Source organism: Vitis riparia, chromosome 16 (assembly GCF_004353265.1).
Source record: "Vitis riparia cultivar Riparia Gloire de Montpellier isolate 1030 chromosome 16, EGFV_Vit.rip_1.0, whole genome shotgun sequence".
In the NCBI taxonomy this organism is placed as follows: domain Eukaryota; kingdom Viridiplantae; phylum Streptophyta; class Magnoliopsida; order Vitales; family Vitaceae; genus Vitis; species Vitis riparia.
Window position 1 is genome coordinate 23,867,720 of NC_048446.1, and position 22,168 is coordinate 23,889,887.

A 22,168-nucleotide genomic window follows, 5' to 3' on the forward strand; every position below is an offset into this window, starting at 1 on the left:
GCTAAGTTCTTGAAAAACTTTATATAGATGGTTTTTTTTTTTTTTTGGATGTTTATTTGTGTTGATTGATTTTCTAAAATCTTTGACTGAATTAATTGATTACCAAGAAAATCTAGATATAATTAAAAATTAGAACACATATTGCTTAAATTACCTATTTATCCCCCCCATACAATTCCGGGAATTAAGAACAAGTTTTCGAAAATTATATACCTTCTTTCATATTTGGTAGATTTTGTTTAATTTCTATTAAGGCTCTATAGGTTGTTTTTGAATGTTTGGTTCAATCTATCGATTGAAAAATGATGGAAAAGTAGCAACCTTTTTAGATAAATTTCTCATTTGGATCAGTTTTTCTAAGAAGGCAATAGATTCATCTCTTGGAATGTGATTCCGTATCTCATGTCTAAATAAACCCTAAACTAATGCATGATGTAATTTTTCAAAAATTGGCTTCATTTTTATATTGTATGTTTGTGCATGAAAGTAATTCAACGAATTCGATGGACTTAGAATGAGTTATTTAATTTTATTATTATTTTTTTTATAGGGTTCAACAAAATGCATTGCTTGTCAATCTCACCCATCATTTTTTTACCTCGATTATCATTGAAATTGCGCTCAAATGCTACCAAAAGTAGGGTTTATCATAGTCAAAAAAGTACAACAGAAAAAAGAAAAAAAGGATCCTTATTATGGGATCAATACATCCAAATATATATCTTTAGCATTCAAGGTCATCTTTTGTTGGCTAAGGCTGCTCTTGATGACAACAATTAAAGATTATATACCATCACTTTCTCACCACATCTAATGGATAGAGATTCATGGGCAGCTCAAAACCAAAAGATATCAGTTACACAGCACCGCCTTTGCATATAAAACTGGATTCTATACCCTCTGAATGATCAGACTTTCAAGCCATCCAAACACCGTCTATGCCCTTTTAACTTCAATTATACAACTTCTCAAGAAATGCCAAGCTCAAACAATCTGCAGTTCATTTGATTAAAAAAAAAAAAAATCCACAAATGGTAGGAAGACAGAGTAGTGAAGGCGATGGAATGGACGCATCAATAAATTTTGGAGAGTTTGACAAGGACAGGAAGCTTGTTGTTTATGAGCAAGGCCACCCATATCGCCAAATCTATATAACAAGACAGCTTATGCGTGTATATATATATATGAAAGTTGACTTCATACATTTAATATATGTAATGTATAATGCACCAGGACTAGGAATATATCGAAGGAGAGGTTGAAATTCCAAGGGGGGTGCGGGGGGCTTCCTCCATGTGTCCTTCCTACTAGATTCAAGACCCTTTGGTTAATCGGGCAGATATATAACCCGTCTAGGATCACTTCGTTTGTACCAAGATAAACTTCATCTAACACCAGAAGTGAAAAGTTTTCATTCTTCCACAATACTAGATGAAATAGATAGACCAAACTAACTAACCTTTTAGACGGGCTCACAATACCAAACGGAATGGACAAACCAAGTTGACTGGATTTTCTAGACGAACAGATCAATCCAGTCAAGTACTCAAGATTTTTGACATGTGTGGTTAACCACACCTGATGTCTAAGCGATGACCTAGACACCTGATGTCTAAGCGCCGGCCTAGACGCCTGATGTCTGAGTACCGGCCTAGATGACTAATGTCTGAGCGTCGGACTAGACGTTTAATGTCTAAGCGACAACCAAGATACTTGACATTTGAGCACTGGACTAGACATCATTTACACCCAAAAGTCAATGTTAATTAATTGTTACACACAATCCCAGATATTGGCAAGCAAAATGGATAGTTGGCTACATGGTCCGAGATTTTGGCATGACAGTCAGCAAATGATACCAATCAACAACCCTTATTTGATGTAATTGCCCAATTCACGCAATAGTGACGACATTGACTATCTTATCAAGGCTCAATTCCCGTTGGGCAATCATCATTACAAGAACGACAATAATAGTGTCATCATCTCTATATAAACCCCTCAAGAATCATGAATAAGGTATACACGTTCATTCTCTCAAAAAAAAAAAAAAATAGTTAGAGTTATTCTCGTTGATTTCTGACTTAAGCTTCGGAATTACGTGCCCGAACCACCTATTTAGACATCTTTTTGTACAGGGAAGAAGTCCGTCTAACTCTAGTGAAGTTGGACAAACCTAACTCCAATTGGCTCGACACCAATAGGAGGTACTTTCCTACACTTATTAGAAGCTTTGTGTTTGTATGTTAGACAAGTTTTCAAAAATGATTATCGAATTTAGTTTTCTAAGAATGATTTTTTTTTTTTCAAAGGGTTTTAATTGTTTTTAGGAATAAAATTGTATTTAGGAACTCAAATATGAAAACCAATTTATATCCTATGTATCCTCCATGAGAAAATTATGCATGCATATATGTGCAATGCTCGAGCCCCTAACCTATTCTTGCACATCTCAAATTGTTTATTGGAAAAGTTTACAAAACAATACTTACAAAATATCAGATTTGTTATAAATGATGTTTTTGAGTCCAAAAATCTGTTTTTGGTTATAGTTTTCAAATTAACAAACCCTTTATTTCTATTTAAAATTTTACACGTATCCGAGCTTTAAAAGAGACAACTTCATGAAATAAGTCTATTCTAAATAATATTTTTCATACAACTCTTTTGAGCATGTTTGGGAACAATTTTCAAAAAATAGATTTTAAGAATAGTTCTTAAAAATAATTCTCTCTTTTTTTTTTGATAAATTTAAATTCTATTTGAGAATTCAAACATAAGAATTAGTTTTCTTGATTTATTCTCCCAAAACAAATATTACATACTTAGGTACAATGTAAAGTTTCTAAAATTCTTCATATTTTTAATTATTGCTCAAAACATTATACAAAAAATAATGTCTAAAATTTGTTCTAAAAGATAGCTTCTTTTTAGAACAAATTCTTAAAAAACTTTTTTTTTTGTCAGAAGTTTTCTGAACATATTTTTTGAATTATAAAACTATATTCTGTTTTAAAGAAAGAAAAAAAAAAGAAGCTATTTTAAAGAAGTGTTCTTGTCTTCTATTACATGGATCAAAAGTTTGAAAATCAATTAAGAAAGGGAGAAATAAATTTGATGAAGTATACTGCAAATGTGACTCTTGCATAGTTTGCCACGCAGAAGCTCATTGAGTTTCAATGACTAGATCAAATGCAGCTAACCTAGATTCAGAAAGAAAGGCATATTTTAATTTTTAATCAATGATTTTTTGATAGCATATGGGAGTTCATTTCTAAGACTTTTGTCACATGTGGTAGATGTGTGGACGGTGTAGTGTAGTTTATGCGAGTTGAATCTTAGAAAATATGCAAAGGAGATGAGCATTAAAGGGCTTAACCTTTATGTTCCATCAATGAGCCAACATTGCTCAATGTGGGCTCCATCAGAGGCCAAATATCTTAAATCTTTGAATCTTTGATCTTGTCTCCAAAACGTGAAAGTAAAAGTGGGTGATGGCGTTTGTCGGTGTTGGAAGAAAGATTAGACTTATGAATATATATGGTCCTTAAAACTAATTGTCAATTTTTTTAAAAAAAAATATAGTTTTGTTTGTATACTTAAATGTTAAAAATAGCTTCTTTTTTTTTTCTTTTTGAAATTATTTTTCATGAAGTTATTACATTCGGTACCATGTAAAAGTTTTCAAAGTATTATTTGGTCAAAATATTATATAAAAAAGTAGTAAAAAACACCCTAAAATTATTTTAAAAAATAACTTACTTTTGGAACCAATTTTGAAAAAATGTTATTTTTTAAAAGCTTATCTAATGTGTTTTTTAAGTTAGAAAACTATTTTTAAGAGTAGTTACCAAATATATTTTTAATTTTTTAAAAGTTTTTTATTTTACAAAGTAATGATGATATTGTGTTCAAAACGTGACATTGAAAGTGAAAATGAATGATGTTTTACTTTATAATAATTAAAAGTTTTTGATATATGGAGATTAGACTTGACAATAATAATTGAATGTGTTGGTATCAAAATTAGATAGTGATGTTTTACTTTATAATAATTAAAAGTTTTTGATATATGGAGATTAGATTTGACAATAATAATTGAATATGTTAGTATCGAAATTAGATTTGAGAATGGCCTGGACACAAAAAAATGTCCAAGCATGACATTGAATTTAGAAGCAAAGGATACAAGAAAAAAAGGTCAGTGAAACAGGGCGGTTATTTTATGTTAGTCTTGGGATTGTTCATTATTGTATCTTTGACAAGACATGGGGACGAATTATGAGTTTCATTTTAGTTGAATTTGAAACTTTTGCAAAAGATTCAAGTAACTCGCTGTAATACACGTGAAATTATTGTAATGCCCTTAGACCCAGGTTGGATTAATTACCCTTACCATTCAAACGAAGACTAGAAATTAAGTGTATGCTTGCCTCTTTCATACTTCCATAGATGAATGTATTGTGGGTGATAGTGAAAGACTGAGATATGAGAGCTGGGGTCCTATTTCAGATAGACACCATTCAATGATATGTCTAGTGATGAAGAGTTGGATTGGGGGATAATGGAGTCCAGTGTTCCTTCATTTTCAACTGGATAAGGCCTCGCATTCTAGCAAGTCATGTTACTGCGCATGGCTATAATCCAAGGCTTTGGGATCAAAGATAAGGGCATGGTCTACCACCCATACACTTAATCTGTGTCGGCCGACTCAAATTCTTATCTGAAGAATCTTTGGGATAAAAACAAAATTTGAAGATTCGGCATCAATAATGAATCGATTCGTCAATTCAAGCATGGTACGGAACTCGTGCAAATTCCAAACTTCTATCCATTCCATATTAGCCGACGTATTGGACCTAAATTAACTATAAATATGTCCTTTTTTTTCAAAAAAAAAAAAAATTATACTTGAAATGGTAAGGTTTTGAATTCTGAACATTATCGTGGACAATTTGAACATGTGTTTTTACTATAATTTGAAAAAAATTTAATTTATTTTCATTTGTTAAGTGTGTCTAATCATTTTAGAAATTGATTTTAATTATTTTTTGTCTTTTGTAAACCTCTTAACTAATACATCATGCACACATCACCAAATGCCAATATGAGATGTTATTATAAATCTGTCTAATAAACTCATAATGATATTTTGGCTTTGAATTATAGTGCCACGGTGCCCACCTTTGATGCCTTGGGCAAATGTGATGGTGGCTATAATATTAAACTCTAGACCACTAAATTCATTCGATTTTTTGTAATGAGTTAACGTAATCGCTTACCAATTCATCAATAAATTAACAAGACTAGTGTATTAAGAAACAAAAAAATAATTAGTAAATAATTGAGTCGGCTCTAAACCCCAGTTAATAATTCTTAGGATTGATGATTGATGTGTAAACTATACAAAACTAATTAAAAAGAAGTGGACACATCAACCATGTGTTTATCTTTTGTTCTAAAACCTAAGAGAGAGCTAGCAAGGATCAAGGTATGTGTTAATTTTAATTAAGATATTTAAGTTGAATGAACCCTACTCCTATCATGATCTATTGTCTGACTAATCATGACATGTCGATAAGCAACTTATCAAAAAAATATATGATGACTTACAACTTATTTTGCTAACCAAAATTTATAGAAAAAATTATAAGTAAAATAAGCTATGAAATTTATTATTTTTACACAATTTGTGTCAAGATAATTAAGCTATTCATTAATCTAAAAGCATAAAAAAATATTAGGTAATTGTTGGTTAATAAGTATCAAGTTAATAGGTATCCCATTCGCAATGACATGAGATCCAGCATACCCACCAGGCAAAACCTATAAAAATTCAACCTTTTAGCGTCACTGTTAAAAAAAAAAAAAAAAAAAACCTCACCTGCAGTGGCATGAGATCCAACACACCCTCCAGCCAAAAGCTATAAAACCTCACCTTTTGCCCCTATTCAAATGTTTTCTTCCACGTCTCTCCCTGTTGGGTTTTTTTTTTTATTCAGCCACTTTTAACCATTCATGATGTATTTTGTGGATTTGTAGTTGAACAACACAATTTCTTAGGCAATCTAGGAAGAACAATGCTGATAACTTTTAGGATCCTAGGAGGTTAGGACCAACATTGCTTGGGCAGCAACAAGTTCGGGGCAGTCGCATGCATGCCACATAACCGAGAAAATGCCAGAGCGGTCAGGAAATAACATGTGCATGCCATGGTATCATTTTTTAAAGTGAAAAATAGAGAACACTTCTCCAGAATCTTCTCAAAAGAATGCTAATAATGACCAGGAAGATATGCTTGGAGTTGGTGCGGGCACCCTAGCAACAAGGAGACAGTGGGGATAGTTGGAAAAGGGTAGGAAAAGTTCAAACTTCAAATCTGCCAATTATAAATGATACCAAAGAGGGTAGCTGAGGGGGAAGCGTTGAAAACTAAAGGGACTTTTGTGAGAGAGAGAGAGCCCAACTACCCTTTTAACTCCAACCATACCGTACAGACGGGGAAGCTGAGAAATCTAAGAGCATCAATACCAATTCCAGGACAAATTTAAAACTCAACAGCCTCTGCCTTCCCATGATTGCACAGGTTAGTTCTCTTCTCTTTCTCTCCCTCCTCTTCTCTCTAGCATTTGGTACTGTTAGTTTTGATAGGCTTTTTCCTGGATCATGTTCCAGGTGTTTTGAATTTTTTATTTTTTTTCTTAGTTGATGAATTTAGTGTAGGTTTTGAATCTGGGTTTCATTGTTGGTTGTTTGGTTGCTGTGAAATGTAGGCAAGGAAAAGAAATATGAGTTCTAAATCTTGGATTTTTCATTGCATGGGATTCAAGGGAACACAAGACCCGTCTTAGTTCAGGGAGGATACCATTGTCTTTGGGCGGAAAATCAAGGAGACTGAAGTTTGTGTTTTTCTTTTTCTTTCCCCGTGGTTTCTTGGTAGCCAAGGGAGAAGGTTTTCTGCATTTCAGGATGATGGCAGAGAAGAAGAATCTTTCAATTCCTCCTTTTTCTCCTTTCTGATACTGGATGATCCATGTTTTTTATGGGTCCCAAGGAAATTTGAAAATTATGATCCCAACCAAGGTCTTAATTATTCCCTTTTGTTGATTGATAATCTGGTCTTACTAGTTACAATACTCGTGCAACATTATATGTAAAGTTGGATCAGAAATGATTCTTTTTCTTTACGGTATCACTCCTTTAATCCAACATGAAAACAAGTATAAAGAAATAAATATGGTCTTTCCCACTTTATCACATTAAAGATGGTTACAGGTTACTTTTACCCTTATTTTGCTGTTGAGATGACTAAGAAAGGAAGAGAAAGTAATATTTTCAATGTTTTGTGCTGTTTTGGTCCTCACTTTCCACCAAAGAAAAGGAACAATCACCCTGGTGAGTGAATTTTCTTCCCTGGTCTATGATTCTTCCGAACAATGAAATGGTTGAATCTCTTAAGAGTCAATTCCTTTTTTCCTTCCCTTCATTTTTTCAGCAGCCAAATGGGGCATTGAAGAATCCGATCTTCGCTATGTCTGGGTTTCTTCTACTATGATAGCTTATTGTTCTGTTTACCAAATCTTGGGGTTTGAGCCACAAATTTGAAAATTCTCAAATTGATTAAAACAGCTGGCTTAAGTTTGATTCCCATTAAATGGAGGTTTTCTTGCGTTTATGTTTATTATTTATGTGCATGTGTGTGTACAATTTATATTGTTTTTTTTTATTTACTTTGATAATATCTTGACCGATGATATAGGTCCCTTATAATCTGCCTAATTTTTTTCAATAGTTTGATGGAGATCCGATCTGCTGGTGCAGGTTCTTTTTGGTATGGAAGGTTCAATTATTTAGACTATTATTGTTTGGTTGGAGGGTTCTGAAATTTCCATCACATCTTTGTTTTCTTTCAATTGAATATCGAACAAAATTTTCGAGCTAGTGGGCGACATGTTGGTTGGTTGGTCCCATGAGAACAGGTATCTCAACATAATAGGGCATAGTAGTGCATTAGTTGCCCATATTTTGCATCAGTTCATTTGACCATTAGAATGGGTCCTGAATCCTTAATTAAGAATTAGACTCTAATATGGCTGTCTCCCATAAACACAGTTATTAGGTGATGTAACCCATTATATATAATATTTTTAGTCTCTCTCAACTGGGTATTTTATAATTTTAAGCCTTCCACTGCTTACCCAGCTGCTCTTCTTAGAGGTGGATTGCTAATCGTCAGCTTCTATGGCTTACCGTCATGCGGTTTTGTTATTACAAGGTGTAATTCCATTGAGTCCCTATTATTCTCTTACAATTTACATTAGACCTTTATCATGCTACTGGTTTTCTGATGTCAACTTACACTATTGAGTAGACTGAGGCTGAAGTTAAACTACCTTAATTGTAATGGAACATGCCTCCCCACTTTGTATGAAAAGGCTTGCTGTAACAACTGTTTTATCCAATGCCCTTTTGAGCTGACGTATATGTTTTTACTTTAAATTAAGGATTTGGTTAGGTTTGTTTTGTTGAAATTAAGGAAGAAGCGAAGAGCCATATTAGTTGGTATGACAAACAGTTCCCTACACATACACATATATTTGTAGGTAGTACTTACAGTTTGGTCATCAATATGCTTGGAACTGATGTCTCAAAAAGCAATATTCCTAAATCATTCAATTGTCTGAAGCATCCAAAATAACATTTCTTCCATATCATGGCCAATCCATCTGTGTTTGACCTCAGTTTGGTTAGGCTTTCACTTTGTACTGTCCTGGCCATGTGGGTGTGGTCCATGGAAAAACCAGTCCATCAGTTAATCAATTTGGTCTTGTTAGCACCATTATTAACAGCCTCAAACACTTGATACCATAGATTTAAATTGAACAAATTTGTTATAACCTGAGTCAATGTTTTGTATGAAGCAAATTATCAGTAACAAATGTATTTTGTGATTTGGCAGGTGTGGCTCTACAAAAGTATCATTGGCATAAGCTTACTGATTGTAAAGAAGTACTGTGAATAAATTACGCTGGTCTTTATGGGCTGCTTTTGCTCTAAGAAAGCTAGACAAACACCAGGATACGAGGAGCCTACTGTTCTTGCTGCTGAAACACCTTGTGAGTATGCATCATAAGCCTGGTATATTATTTCATCTTTTTAGTTCTAGTTTGCATCTGCTTAATTTCTAGTTATGAGCCATCTTGGTCTAAGCTCTTTGAAGTTGGTTGCTTATGAGCACACATCAAGTTTTAGCATTCCTTTCCAGTGCATCCAATATTCTATGTTCAAAACTTGATATCACAGGTAAATTTAGAATCTTCCTTCAAGGTGTAGTTGTTGTAGTATGCAAATGCATGCTCACATTGAGTCGGGTTGTATTTTGGGTATAAGAGTACATAGATCTGCACATGGGTAACTCAAATGGTTCAAGTATTTGCATCCCTCTCGTGATGGAAGTCTCGTAGAGACAATGAGTTTACTTAAGCAAGTAATTTGTATATTAAGTTTTATTGCGCGGTAGTTTTGAATTTCCCTGGGAATTTGATAGTTTGGAAGCATCAAAACTAGGTTGGTTTTGATTTTAAGCTTCGAAGATGGTAATGCCATGGGCTTCCATTCACATAGAGAGCTTTCCAGTGAAAGTCACACATGCTGCCAAAGCTATAGTCAAGCTTTCTTACTCCTTGCTGTTGAGAATTATTCTCACTGTTGGAAATCTAAACTTGTTTTATCCTTTGTAGTTACTGTGTGCGAAGTGGAAGCCTTGTATGAGCTATTTAAGAAATTAAGCAGTTCCATCATAGATGACGGGCTTATCCACAAGGTATGTTCACTTGGGTTGCATTTTGAACTTGATTTTTTGTTCATCATTGGTTGTTTTCAATAGACCTGTCTGTGTTAGATGTTCATGTTTGTTGGGTTTTGTACTATCCTTGTATACTGAATGTCTAAGGTTTTTAATTCTATCTTTCAGGAAGAATTCCAGCTTGCACTCTTCAGGAACAGAAATAAAAGGAATCTCTTTGCAGATAGGGTATGCTTGGCTGTTTCATAAACTAGGATTAACATAGCTACTGGATGTTTGTAGTGTTTTGGGCATCTGCTTCATACATTAGAACTACATATAACTTTTAAAAAAACTGAAATGGGCTGATATATGGTTGCTACTTAAATAGTTCATAGCCCCATAAATTTCTAATTTCTCTGTTCCTATCTCGCATATGAAGTTCAAGCTTTATCTTGAGCAATAATGCATCAGTGTCACAATCTTGGTGGCAATTCTCCTCTTTCTAAAATTGTATCAGTTTTGGCTCTTCTTGTAGATATTTGACCTATTTGATGTCAAGCGAAATGGGGTTATTGAGTTTGGAGAATTTGTTCGTTCATTGGGTGTGTTTCACCCAAGTGCACCTGAAGCAGACAAAATTTCTTGTAAGATTGATTTCTTGGAATAAAATTAATGTACTCAATTTTTCTTTTATTTTTTGCACCTTTATGTAGAAGAGTTCTGTTAGTAGTGAAATTGTTTAAATACTGATTCTCCTCATGGTCTATTGTAATTTTTTTTTTCTAAGAACTAAGTTGAAGAATGCTTTATGGCAGTTGCTTTTCGACTGTATGATCTAAGGCACACCGGGTATATTGAGCGAGAGGAGGTGAATCCTGTAAACTCTTTTCCTGACCATTCCCCTTTCTCATAGCGTGAAATTCTGTAGATACCACTTACTATAAATTTTAAGTTGTGCCTACAGAGTGCAGATCTTTAATAAATTTGCTTCCATTGTAACGGTTTTAATCCTATTAATTGAGCTATCGAGGCATAATTGCCATGATTCAAAGGAGAAAAGATGCATTTTTTAATCTTTCTTACATGTGCTTCTACTTTGTGTTACCTTACAGTTGAAGGAGATGGTGCTGGCGCTTCTTCATGAATCAGATCTGATACTTTCAGATGAATATGTTGAACAAATTGTGGATAAGGTGCAGATTACTGTAACTCGCCACCTGCATTTTCATGCTTATTTGATCTATATATTCAAAATTTCTTGTCTTCTCCACAGACTTTCAATGATGCAGATTCAAATGGTGATGGAAGGATTGACCCAGAAGAGTGGAAGGAATTTGTATCAAAGAATCCATCCCTGATAAAGAACATGACTCTTCCATACCTAAAGTGGGTACTAAATTTTACTTGCAGTTTGATTATTGATTTAAAACTCAGTGTCTTATTAGGTCTAAACCATTAGGGTGGGTTGCTTTTGAGGGAGGTTGACCTCTTGAGTCACTCCATGGCTCAGATTTGACTTGGGTTTAGGCTTGTTTTCCCAATTTTCCCTACAAAAAATTTATTGTTTACTACCTAGTGTCATTTTTATTACACCATACCTTTCCTCTCCTTGTTTGATGACCAGGTAGTCCATTCAACTCTTGGACAACCTAGGGAGTTAAGCTTTTGAGTTTTATATCAGTGATTCATATATGTATATGTCCACGAGTATGGTATACATTTCTCATATTTATTTACTTTCCAGGGACATAACATTGGCATTTCCCAGCTTTGTGATAAGCTCTGAAGTTGAAGACTCAGAAATATAGGCTTAAGTTACACAATAAGGTATTAACAAACTCAAGGCATAAGGTGGATCGAACATTTTGAGTTGCTTCCTCCATTGAGCAACCCAGACTTTCTCTTTAAGTGACAGCAGCAAGGACTAGAAGAACTATGGCTTATAACGACACTCTCAATTGCAGTCAACAAGCAAGATTGCATGCACAAAACCATACTTCTCCAACTACTTGACACCAGTCCTAGTTAATATGTGTATGTTTGTAGTTTTGCAGCATCTGGGATTGGTTGGTTGCACTGGCAACCCTGAAGAGGTACATTACTTGCAACCTGGGTCCTTTGGTGTTCAAAATCATAGAATAATGCCTCATGGCTTATGGCTCATGCCGGTTCTTGCCTGAAAGTTAGTACTTTGAGACATCGTTTTGTTCTGGCTTTGATATAAACTTAGGAAACAAGTTGCAGACTGATGAATTTGGATGAAGCTTGTTATCAATTTAAAGATGATAAAGATAATTTCTTTGAGTTGTGGTTGATGTGGACAAAAGAATGGTTTCTCTGGAGCTGCTGTCTGTTTGGTCTATGTTTTTTCTTGGTACCAAGATTCTATTTTGGCTTTGATGGGGTACCAATATCCAAATTGAATGAGGCTGTTCCTTGTAGAATCTGGCCTCTCATTCAAAAGAGAACAATTTTCAATGAAGTCTGCCTCTCCCTTTCCTATGGCAGTTTCTGATTGCAGAGATGCAAGTAATGTGCAGGTAATATTTGACGGAGAGAGCTCTAGTAAATCATAGTACCATTGTTGGTCCATTACTTAACTATTGAAGCTTTTTGAAGTAAAATCAACTACTTAATATGGTGTCAGAGCTATGGTTTTGGTTAAGTTATGAGTTTGAGCTTTATCATTTGTTTTTCTTTCTTATTTCTTGGGCTCATGCGCAAGAGTCATGGGGGCCCGCCAACCCATTGGCCATGGCCACGTTAGTAGCCAAGTGGAGTGTGAACCCCACAAATAGGATCCAAGTTCGATTTTTGATGGGCGAGGGAAAGAGAGAGAGAATGAAAAAGTTGAAACGAGATATGCCTTGTCCCCAAATGAATACATGGACATTTTGCACATGAAACTGTAGTTGGTCCTCACTCTTTAAGCCCCTCTTCCACGTAGGTCCATGCAAAGGCCCCTTTCTAAGGGTTTAGGATTTAAGTCTACAAGGGTAGTGATTCTGCCTCAAATTTAACAAAATCTTTAATTTTAAAATAACAATTTATTTTAGTCATAATGAAAACCCCTCAAATTAACAATCATATCTATACGCCTCCTATGCAAATAGGATTCATTAAAAGTGATAAACAGCCTGATTCCTTTGTTCACTAAGAATTTATTATATTATTTTTTTTAATATTTAATAGAAGAACCAAAAATAATAAATAAAAAATCTCATTTTTCACATAAATGAAATTAGGGTTGTAAGCAACATTGTTTTTAATTCTTGTTTTAAAAAATAAAAATAAAAGATTTTGTGCTGAAAAAAAAAAAAATCTTTTAACCTCTAAAAAAGCCCATCTCAATTACCACTTCATTATAACATAAACTCCCCTCAAACTCATATATATAATATATAATATAATGTCATGAATGTGAAATTTTAGTAATCTCAACCTTATATTAATAAAAAATTTAATCATATTTTTTTTCTTCTGATCATCAATAGTTTGACAAACATGTCACTTGAAAAAATTTAATTATTCTTAGTTGTAAAAATTGGAATGAAAAAAAAAATCCAAGGAGATGAGATCGAGGGGAGACCGAGTGGTGGGGGTGTCAAATCTAGAGAGAAAGAATAAGAAAAAAATGACAAAGGAGGTGTGTTGGCTTTGCTGGACAACCAAACACAACGCGTGGCATAAGGAACTTCGCCCCAGAACACTCTTCGCATTCACCCTCTCATTCTCCTTATCTATTTTCGGATTTCGCCCCAGAACGCCGCCCTCAACAGCGCGTGGGTCGTATAATCAACTTTAAACTACCTATGGAGTATTGAATAATAATATAAATGAGTAAAGATATAAACAAATTAAATTATAGCACAAATATAAATAATAAAATCTAATATGTATATAGTAATATTTGATTGATGGTGATTTTTGAAAAGATTTAAAGAAACTTATATTTTTATTTTATAACCATAAAATATAACTTTCAAACAATAAAAAAAAAATTCAATTCCAAAAATAAGCTAAAATGGATACATTTCTAATTTTATTATTATTATTTACAAGTATTTTCCAATTAGATCATTCCCTAAAGCGCGGCATCAGCGAGTGCACGCCACTTTCTATAATTATGTTTTTTTCTTCTGTTCTGTCGTACAACGCGTTGCTGGTTTTCTCATTCCACCAACCAAACACCAGTTTCCCGGACTTCGTTTTCCTCTCCAAATTCCAGTTTCTCATCTGCCGAATTCATTTCTCCGTAATCCAAATCCTACCTTTCCTTCTCCCTCTATCCCTTTTCTCATCCTTTATGGGGATCGACTTGGCCTCTTTTCCCAGGATCCGATTCCGATTCCGATTCCGATTCGAATTCCAATTCCCACATGGTTTTCCACTCCTCAATATCTGAAAAGTGGAAAAGTGTCGATTTCGCGGAAAAGGTCTCGATTTGTTGCCGTTTTCTGCTTTGCGGTTCGGAACAGTGGATCGTGTTTTGCAGTGGAGTTTCCTAGAATAGCAGGTAGTAGGATTTTGATTTTTCTGTGTTTGGTTGTTGACCAAATAGAGGAAATTGAATGAAAAGGAAAGAGAAGGAAATTTTGAGTTTTTGTTGTGTTTTTAGTACGGGAGGCTCGCGATGAGATGTGACATAAGATAAGTAGTTGGAAGGTCTAAGATTCAAAACTTTGAAAATTTTCCCTACATTTTCTCGGCTACCGAACAGAAATAAAGGGCTTTGAGTAGTTTTTCTATCCTTAGTTCCAGTTCTATGAAATATTTTCTGTTGAAAATTTTTCTTTTTTTCTCTTTTTCTTTATTTTCTCAGTGAACAAACGGCAACAACTGAGGTTTTAATAGTCTATTGTTGGTGATGCTGGTGGAGATAAAATGCAGTAATCTCAAATGTTTTTGAGAGAATGTCACAGAGAGATATTCTGGAAGAAGAGAGTTGCTCTGTTTCTTGTATATCTGGTTATCTTAAAATGCATACATCCATATATATACCTGTTACTGTAACTGAAATGATTACGCAGTTAAACTGAAGTGGTCACATGGTCAAACTTTTGATTCATTTTATTTTTCCTACATTTTCTAAGCAACCAAACAGACCCCTTTTTGAATGTACTCTTGGTGAGCTTAGCTGGTTCGTACGCAATTGATCGATTAGTTTAGGATTTGCATTTCATAATTTTGATTTATTTTCTTTATTTGATCTTCTTTCTGTGATCTTAGTGATTTCAATTGCATGTGATTGATGGTTGCTTTCCAATTATTGACAGATTCATGTTCTGCTATCAATTTATTTCAATTCGATTGGCATTTTTGTAATGCAATCAGTAGAAAACGAGAAAAAAAAGAATCTGAAACGATCAAGATCATTCCCTTACGAAATGCCAGTAACTGACACCTGTGTTGCACAGTCTCTCGAGGATTGCATCCTTTTCCCGGTTGAAGAGATAGTTCAATACCCATTGCCTGGATATGTTGCTCCTACTTCCATTGGCTTTAGTCCCGATGACAGTTTGATAACTTATCTATTCAGTCCTGATCACACTTTGAATAGGAAAGTTTTTGCTTTTGATCTCGAAACATGTAAGCAAGAATTGTTTTTTAGTCCTCCAGATGGTGGGCTCGATGAGAGTAATGTATCACCAGAAGAGAAGTTGAGGAGGGAGAGATCGAGGGAGCGTGGGTTGGGAGTGACAAGATACGAATGGGTGAAGACGAGCTCGAAGAAGAGAATGATCATGGTGCCTTTGCCTGTCGGGGTTTGTTCCGAAATCTCTAGTATTAATTGTTGTTTGTATTGTTTTGTTTCTCAAGTGTATTGAAATTTCCTACTTCGAATATCAAAATGCCCTCCTATTGATGAGTTATGTGATAGAGATGAGTTAGAATGCTTGGTCCTATGTTGAAATTAGTAGTTGTTAGTTAACTAGTGCAGATGTATTACAGTATTGTGGATGATTGATCATTTGAAATTCTCGAAGGGGTGTTGATGCAGTTTTTCTTGAGAAAAATAGTGAATTTTCTATTCAACATTTTGTTAACTGCTAATTTTAGACTTAATAAATTAGCAAGATTCCTTGTCCTAAGAGAAACTTAGCTTCTTGTTCAGCAGAAGTGGGTTGACTTATATTAAACGGTGTTTAATTTTCATTCCACCGACAACTGCAGGTTTGAACCCAACCACTGCCTTGAGAGTTCTTCAAGAAACTCTTCGCTGCAGCTTGATGGTTGATTAGCAATTTGAAATTGTTTCTAGCGATAAGATGCTGGACCTTTAGTCAGGTTGTCTCATCCTTAGAAATGTGGGTTGTCTGTCAAGAACTGGAAATCTCTGTTACTAGATCTTTGAGGTTCTGGGTTTCTGAACGGTGCTTTGAATGAAATAGATCTCATAAATGCAGTTCTTACCTAAGAATGTTATCAGACCCACCCTGGACTACTTACTATTATTTTGGGATTGATATCAACATTTATATACCAGTATTAACCTTTAGATGCCATTACTGTTTGTTCTGTAACGTTATTTTCTGTCATTTATTAATGGTTTGAACTTGAAATGACCGGGTTCCCTCTCTATGCTCAGATCTATTTCCAGGAATTCTCTTGTTCAAAACCAGAGCTTAAGCTTGCAAGTACATCATTATCACCAATTATAGATCCACATCTCTCTCCAGATGGCACTATGCTTGCTTATGTAAGAGATCATGAGTTGCATGTTATTAATCTCTTGGATGATGAACCGAGACAATTAACATTTGGTGCCAATTGCAATACTTTGGTAAGCTTATATTTCCCATTGTCCATGCTGGATTGAATCTTCTTTACAATGCTATTTGCAAGTAGACATTATTCTGTAATGTAATGCATAGAGGTCCATCCATTACTCTTTGACATTCATCTGACTCAGCTGTCCTAATGCTAGGAATTTGTGTTCCCAACTTTTTTTTTAGCTATTATCGTTGCAGAATGTAGGAATCATATCAGTCTTAAATTTCAATGTATTTACATTTTATGTTTTTGGAAAAATCATGAAAGTGATGGAGGTAGGAAAACTTAGAAAATAAGCATGCTGATCATGCTTCAGTTGGATGGGTTCCCCAACTGCACTAAAAAGGAGAAAATAATATACCTACCAGATTATTTTTGTATATGTCAAAATACCATTTCAACAAATTAAGCACTGATATTTTCAAAATATTGTAGCAATCTTTTGGTTTGGGTGCTTGGCATATTTAGGATCGTGTGCTTTTACTGATGCAGTATTTACTTTGTCATTTTCTGAGTCAGATGAAACAGTCCGAATTTGTCAGCTTTCACAATTTTTTTTTCAAGATTCTTTCCCTGAATGTGATGTATTTTCTTTTGCATGTCAGACACATGGGCTTGCTGAATATATAGCCCAGGTAAGAATTTCATTCTACATCCTAGTTTACCTCTTTCCAAAATGCTGACAAAATGGTGCCTATCATTAAAAATTTTCTCTGGCCACTCGGTTTTGCTGATTGTAGGAGGAGATGGATAGGAAGAATGGGTACTGGTGGTCACTGGACAGTAGATTCATCGCATTCACACAAGTTGATTCATCTGAGATACCGCTTTTCAGAATCATGCACCAGGGTAAAAGCTCAGTTGGTGCTGATGCCCAGGAAGACCATGCATATCCCTTTGCAGGGGCTTCAAATGTCAAAGTCCGCCTTGGGGTAGTATCTGCTGCAGGAGGCCCTGCTACTTGGATGGATCTTCTCTGTGGAGAAACGCATGATGGAAACAATGAAGAGGAGTATTTGGCCAGAGTAAATTGGATGCATGGAAACATACTCACTGCACAGGTTTTGAACAGGTCTCATTCCAAACTAAAGATCCTCAAGTTCGATATCAATACAGGTCAAAGGAAAGTTATATTGGTAGAAGAACAAGATACATGGGTCACTTTGCACGATTGTTTTACCCCTCTTGACGTAGGAGTCAACAGATTTTCTGGGGGATTTATCTGGGCCAGTGAAAAGACAGGATTTAGGCATCTATATCTGCATGATGCAAATGGGACTTGTCTAGGACCCATAACCGAAGGTGATTGGATGGTTGAGCAAATTGCCGGTGTAAATGAGGCTGCAGGACTAGTATATTTTACCGGAACCCTAGATGGGCCTTTGGAATCCAACCTTTACAGTGCTAAACTATTCCTGGATGGCAATGAACCCTTGCAGGCCCCTCTGAGGTTGACTCACGGCAAGGGGAAACACATGGTTGTGCTTGATCACCAGATGCAGAGCTTTGTCGACATTCATGACTCCCTGGATTTTCCCCCTAGGGTTTTACTTTGCTCCTTGAGTGATGGAAGCTTGGTTATGCCCCTGTACGAGCAACCATTCACCGTTCCCAGATTCAAACGGCTTCAACTTGAGCCTCCAGAGATAGTCCAAATTCAGGCAAATGATGGAACTACACTGTTTGGAGCTCTGTATAAACCTGATGAAACAAGATTTGGACCTCCACCATACAAAACCTTGATCAGTGTCTATGGCGGCCCAAGCGTGCAGCTTGTTTGTGATTCTTGGATGAATACAGTTGACATGAGAGCCCAGTATTTACGTAGCAGAGGCATCCTAGTGTGGAAGGTCAGCATTATCTTACTAATGCCTCAAACCATCATTCTTATATGTATCATACTTTCCAAAATGGTATTGACTGGCCTGAATGCTTTACCTTGCAGTTAGATAACAGAGGAACCGCCCGCCGTGGACTAAAGTTCGAAAGTTGCCTGAAATACAATGCTGGCCGGATTGATGCTGAGGACCAGCTCACTGGAGCTGAATGGCTTATCAAAAAAGGCCTGGCAAAAGTTGGTCATATCGGGCTGTACGGATGGAGCTATGGTGGGTATCTCTCAGCCATGACTTTGGCCAGGTTCCCTGACATCTTCTGCTGTGCTGTTTCTGGTGCCCCCGTCACATCGTGGGATGGCTACGACACATTCTACACCGAGAAGTACATGGGCTTGCCTTCAGAGAACCCTGCCGGCTACGAGTACAGCTCAGTCATGCATCATGTACACAAGATCAAAGGTAGCTTGTTGATTGTACATGGCATGATAGACGAGAATGTGCATTTCAGGCACACTGCAAGGTTGGTGAATGCCCTTGTCTCGGCCGGAAAGCCCTACGAACTCTTGATTTTCCCGGACGAACGCCACATGCCTCGCAGGTTTCGGGACCGCATCTACATGGAAGAGAGGATCTGGGACTTCATCGAGGGGAATTTGTAATAAAACTTATCGCAGTTTGTTCATAACACTCATTTAGAGGGTTCATCTTTTTTCCAGGTGAGAATCGAACTTTTCAGTTAAATCTTATAAGCAAGAAATGGGAGGATCTCCCTTGTTACCTGATTGGCATTTGCTCAAAATATCAAACACTGATGGAAAGTTCTGTTGGAATAATTTCTTAGATGTATTATTGCAGCCCCTGGAGCTGGTGATAAATGTATCAAAAACCAATGTAAAATGCTAAACGAGTTCATTGGATGGAATAATTTCTTGATATTTCTTGTATGGTATCATCGATGCTAGCGCACATACAGTCATACATCGGGAGATCTTATATAATTTCACACGTAACGGGTTATATATCTTGGTTTTTGGTTTTTCATTGAGTTCGTTGATGACTTGATTGTTTATTATAATAGATAGAAACAACACTTGAGGAGTCTGTTGAACCCAAGGAATGTGAAAGAACTTTTGATAAAAAATTTATGATAACACTTTTAGTAAAAGTGTTTTTCTCTCCAAGTATTTTTAGAAAAATTAGCAGTTCAAAAATAAAGATTATGAGTGATTTTTCAAGTGTTTTTCAAATTTGATTAAAAACAGGAGGACTCGAGCACTTTTGGCGGAATAGTCTCTTTGTCATCCAAGAAACCGGCCTTCTAGGGATAAGAGACATTAGGACCAAGGCGGATCTTTTCCTTGAACAGTCGAATATGTCTAGGTTTTATTGTAACCCTGTCAACGCAACCATGTTTTTCCACCATGGTATGCATTTTGTATCCATTGCCCATATCCAAGAAGGTTCAAGTGTCAATTTTCTTGGGTCTGAAGATGGGATGTCGTTTGGCATTGGAACAGAAAACACTAAAACAGTACTCATTTGCTAGATTTGAGTTCAAACCCTAATAAGTACTAATCTCATTTGCAAGTATGCTTCTACCCTGAAATTGAAAGATTTTTAGAGTTATGTTTGTAATTATATACAAGAGATGAATGGATGATGTAGTCATGTAGATAGCTCAGATGCCAAATTGTTATTTTGATAAAAGTCTCTTACCGAATTTGTTAGTTTCAATCATTTTGACTTTTTGAGAGGCTTGCGGAGTTATATTTTTGTAATCATTTATATAATTTATTTCTTTTTTATCAAAAAATAATTTTTAATTCCAAAATATTATTTAACTTGAATTAATATCAATCTATTAAAGTAAAAAAGTATAACAAGTTTAACTTAGAGGATGTTTATTGTTTTGGTTTTTTGTTTAAAATGTTGTAAATGAAGTGATGAATGACCATATTGATTATCATTTATGAACTCCATTTACTCATTTTTAAGATGAGTAACGGGAGTTCATATTATGAAGCCTATAAAAGGCTTCTTACATCCCATGTAAGAGCATTCCGAGAAAAAAAAAATTATTTTCCTTTCATTCTCCTTCTTTCTTTCATTCTCTCAACATTTCTCTTTGATTTCTTCCCTTCCTCTATATATATATTATTAAAGTAATACATAGTCATCCCTACTTTTATTTGAGTCATATTTATTCTCATTTTACAACACGTTATCAGCACGAATTGCTCTTAAGGTAATTCCCATATCTTAAACTTGAAGTTATTTATATAAAATAAAATTTTATATATTTATATTATTATTGATTTATTTTGTTACATATTGTTAAAAGTCATAAATAAATTATTTAATTTTATTTATAATCAAAGTTATACCAATGCTATCAATTTATTATAATTGATTCTAATAATATTGTTTTGTTATATATATGAAGTTATTTGACAATGTCGAATATCAGAAAACTCGAATTTGTGGCACTTGACATTTCGGGAAAGAACTATCTATCTTGGATCTTTGATGCTGAAATACATCTTGATGCAATGAACCTTGGAGCTACGATCAAAGAAGGAAATCAAGCATCCCTGTAGGATCGCGCAAAAGCATTGATTTTCCTTCGCCATCACATCCATGAAGGTTTAAAAAATGAGTATCTTTGGTAAAGGACTCTTTTACTCTATGGAATAATTTGAAAGAAAGATATTACCACCAGAAAACTGTGATTCTCCCAAAAACTCGATATGATTGGATGTACCTAAGGTTGCAAAATTTTAAAACTGTTAGTGAATACAACTTCGCACTTTTCAAAATCAGCTCTCAATTAAAGCTGTGTGGAGAAAAAATCACAAAAGAAGACATGTTAGAGAAAACTTTTACTACGTTTCATGCCTCGAATGTGCTCTTACAGTAGCAATATCGAGAGTGTAGATTTACAAAATACTCTGAATTAATATCATGTCTTCTTGTTGCTAAACAAAATAATGAGCTTTTGGTGAGAAATCACTAGTCTCGTCCAACTGGATCCGAACCATTCCCTGAAGTGAATGCAATATCGTCCCAAACTCGTGGATGTGGACGAGAATGAGGACGTGGTCGTGGTCATGGAAGAAATCCCCGATACCATGGTTCTTATAGTAATAATTCTCAGAAAATGAAAGCCCCATTGCACCACCAGAAGTGGAACAACACTGAGACAAAACAAGAAAATGGGAAGCGTTTACAAGATAAACCTCCTAAGAACCATAAGAATAATTGTTATAGATGTAGTATGAAGAGGCATTGGTCGCGTACCTGTCGTACGCCTAAACATTTGGTCGACCTTTACTAAGCATCAATAAAAGCAAAAGGAAAAGAGATAGAGATGAACTTTACCGATGGTGATGAATTGGACCTAACCTACTATGACATTGATTTCTTTGGAGGTCCCAATGAAAAAACAAATCATTTGATAAATGATGAGAAAATTAACTTTGATTGATGTTACTTTATATATGAAATAATATATTATTATGTCTTTATATTTACATCTGATTTTCTTTGTTATTTACATTATGCCTTGTTTTTTTTGTTATATCTGAAATCCATGTGTTATTTGGTCTCAAGATGAATGAGGATGATGTATGTCTCGCAGACTGTGTGACCACGCACACAATTCTTTGAGATAAAAGATATTTCCTCGAATTGACATTAATAAAAGCTAATGTAAGTACCATATATGGTACTACAAACTTAGTTAAAGGCTCTAGAAGAGCAAACATAACGT

General features: G+C 35.1%; 2 protein-coding genes across 13 annotated transcripts; both read left to right on the top strand.

The window, feature by feature from the left end:
* The first annotated feature begins 6,257 nt into the window (after positions 1 to 6,257).
* Positions 6,258 to 12,129, top strand: LOC117933600 (calcineurin B-like protein 7). Of its 12 annotated transcripts, none has more exons than XM_034855043.1 (11): positions 6,258 to 6,586; positions 6,724 to 7,979; positions 8,203 to 8,275; positions 8,960 to 9,116; positions 9,741 to 9,823; positions 9,974 to 10,033; positions 10,323 to 10,431; positions 10,603 to 10,655; positions 10,900 to 10,980; positions 11,061 to 11,173; positions 11,532 to 12,129. In XM_034855043.1, the coding sequence occupies exons 4-11, from the start codon at positions 9,038 to 9,040 to the stop codon at positions 11,593 to 11,595; spliced, it is 642 nt and encodes a 213-aa protein (XP_034710934.1). In that variant the 5' UTR covers positions 6,258 to 6,586; positions 6,724 to 7,979; positions 8,203 to 8,275; positions 8,960 to 9,037; the 3' UTR covers positions 11,596 to 12,129. The 12 variants fall into 12 exon arrangements, with proteins under 12 accessions (XP_034710934.1, XP_034710935.1, XP_034710939.1 ...); XM_034855044.1 differs by having other exon boundaries at positions 6,774 to 7,979; XM_034855048.1 differs by having other exon boundaries at positions 6,831 to 7,979.
* A 1,806-nt stretch (positions 12,130 to 13,935) lies between these two features.
* LOC117933588 (dipeptidyl aminopeptidase 4) lies at positions 13,936 to 19,367 on the top strand. Its single transcript, XM_034855020.1, has 6 exons — positions 13,936 to 14,303; positions 15,064 to 15,552; positions 16,377 to 16,571; positions 17,167 to 17,196; positions 17,302 to 18,411; positions 18,507 to 19,367. Exons 2-6 carry the CDS (start codon positions 15,112 to 15,114, stop codon positions 19,056 to 19,058), a joined length of 2,328 nt encoding a protein of 775 aa, XP_034710911.1. The 5' UTR covers positions 13,936 to 14,303; positions 15,064 to 15,111; the 3' UTR covers positions 19,059 to 19,367.
* The last annotated feature ends 2,801 nt before the right edge of the window (positions 19,368 to 22,168 follow it).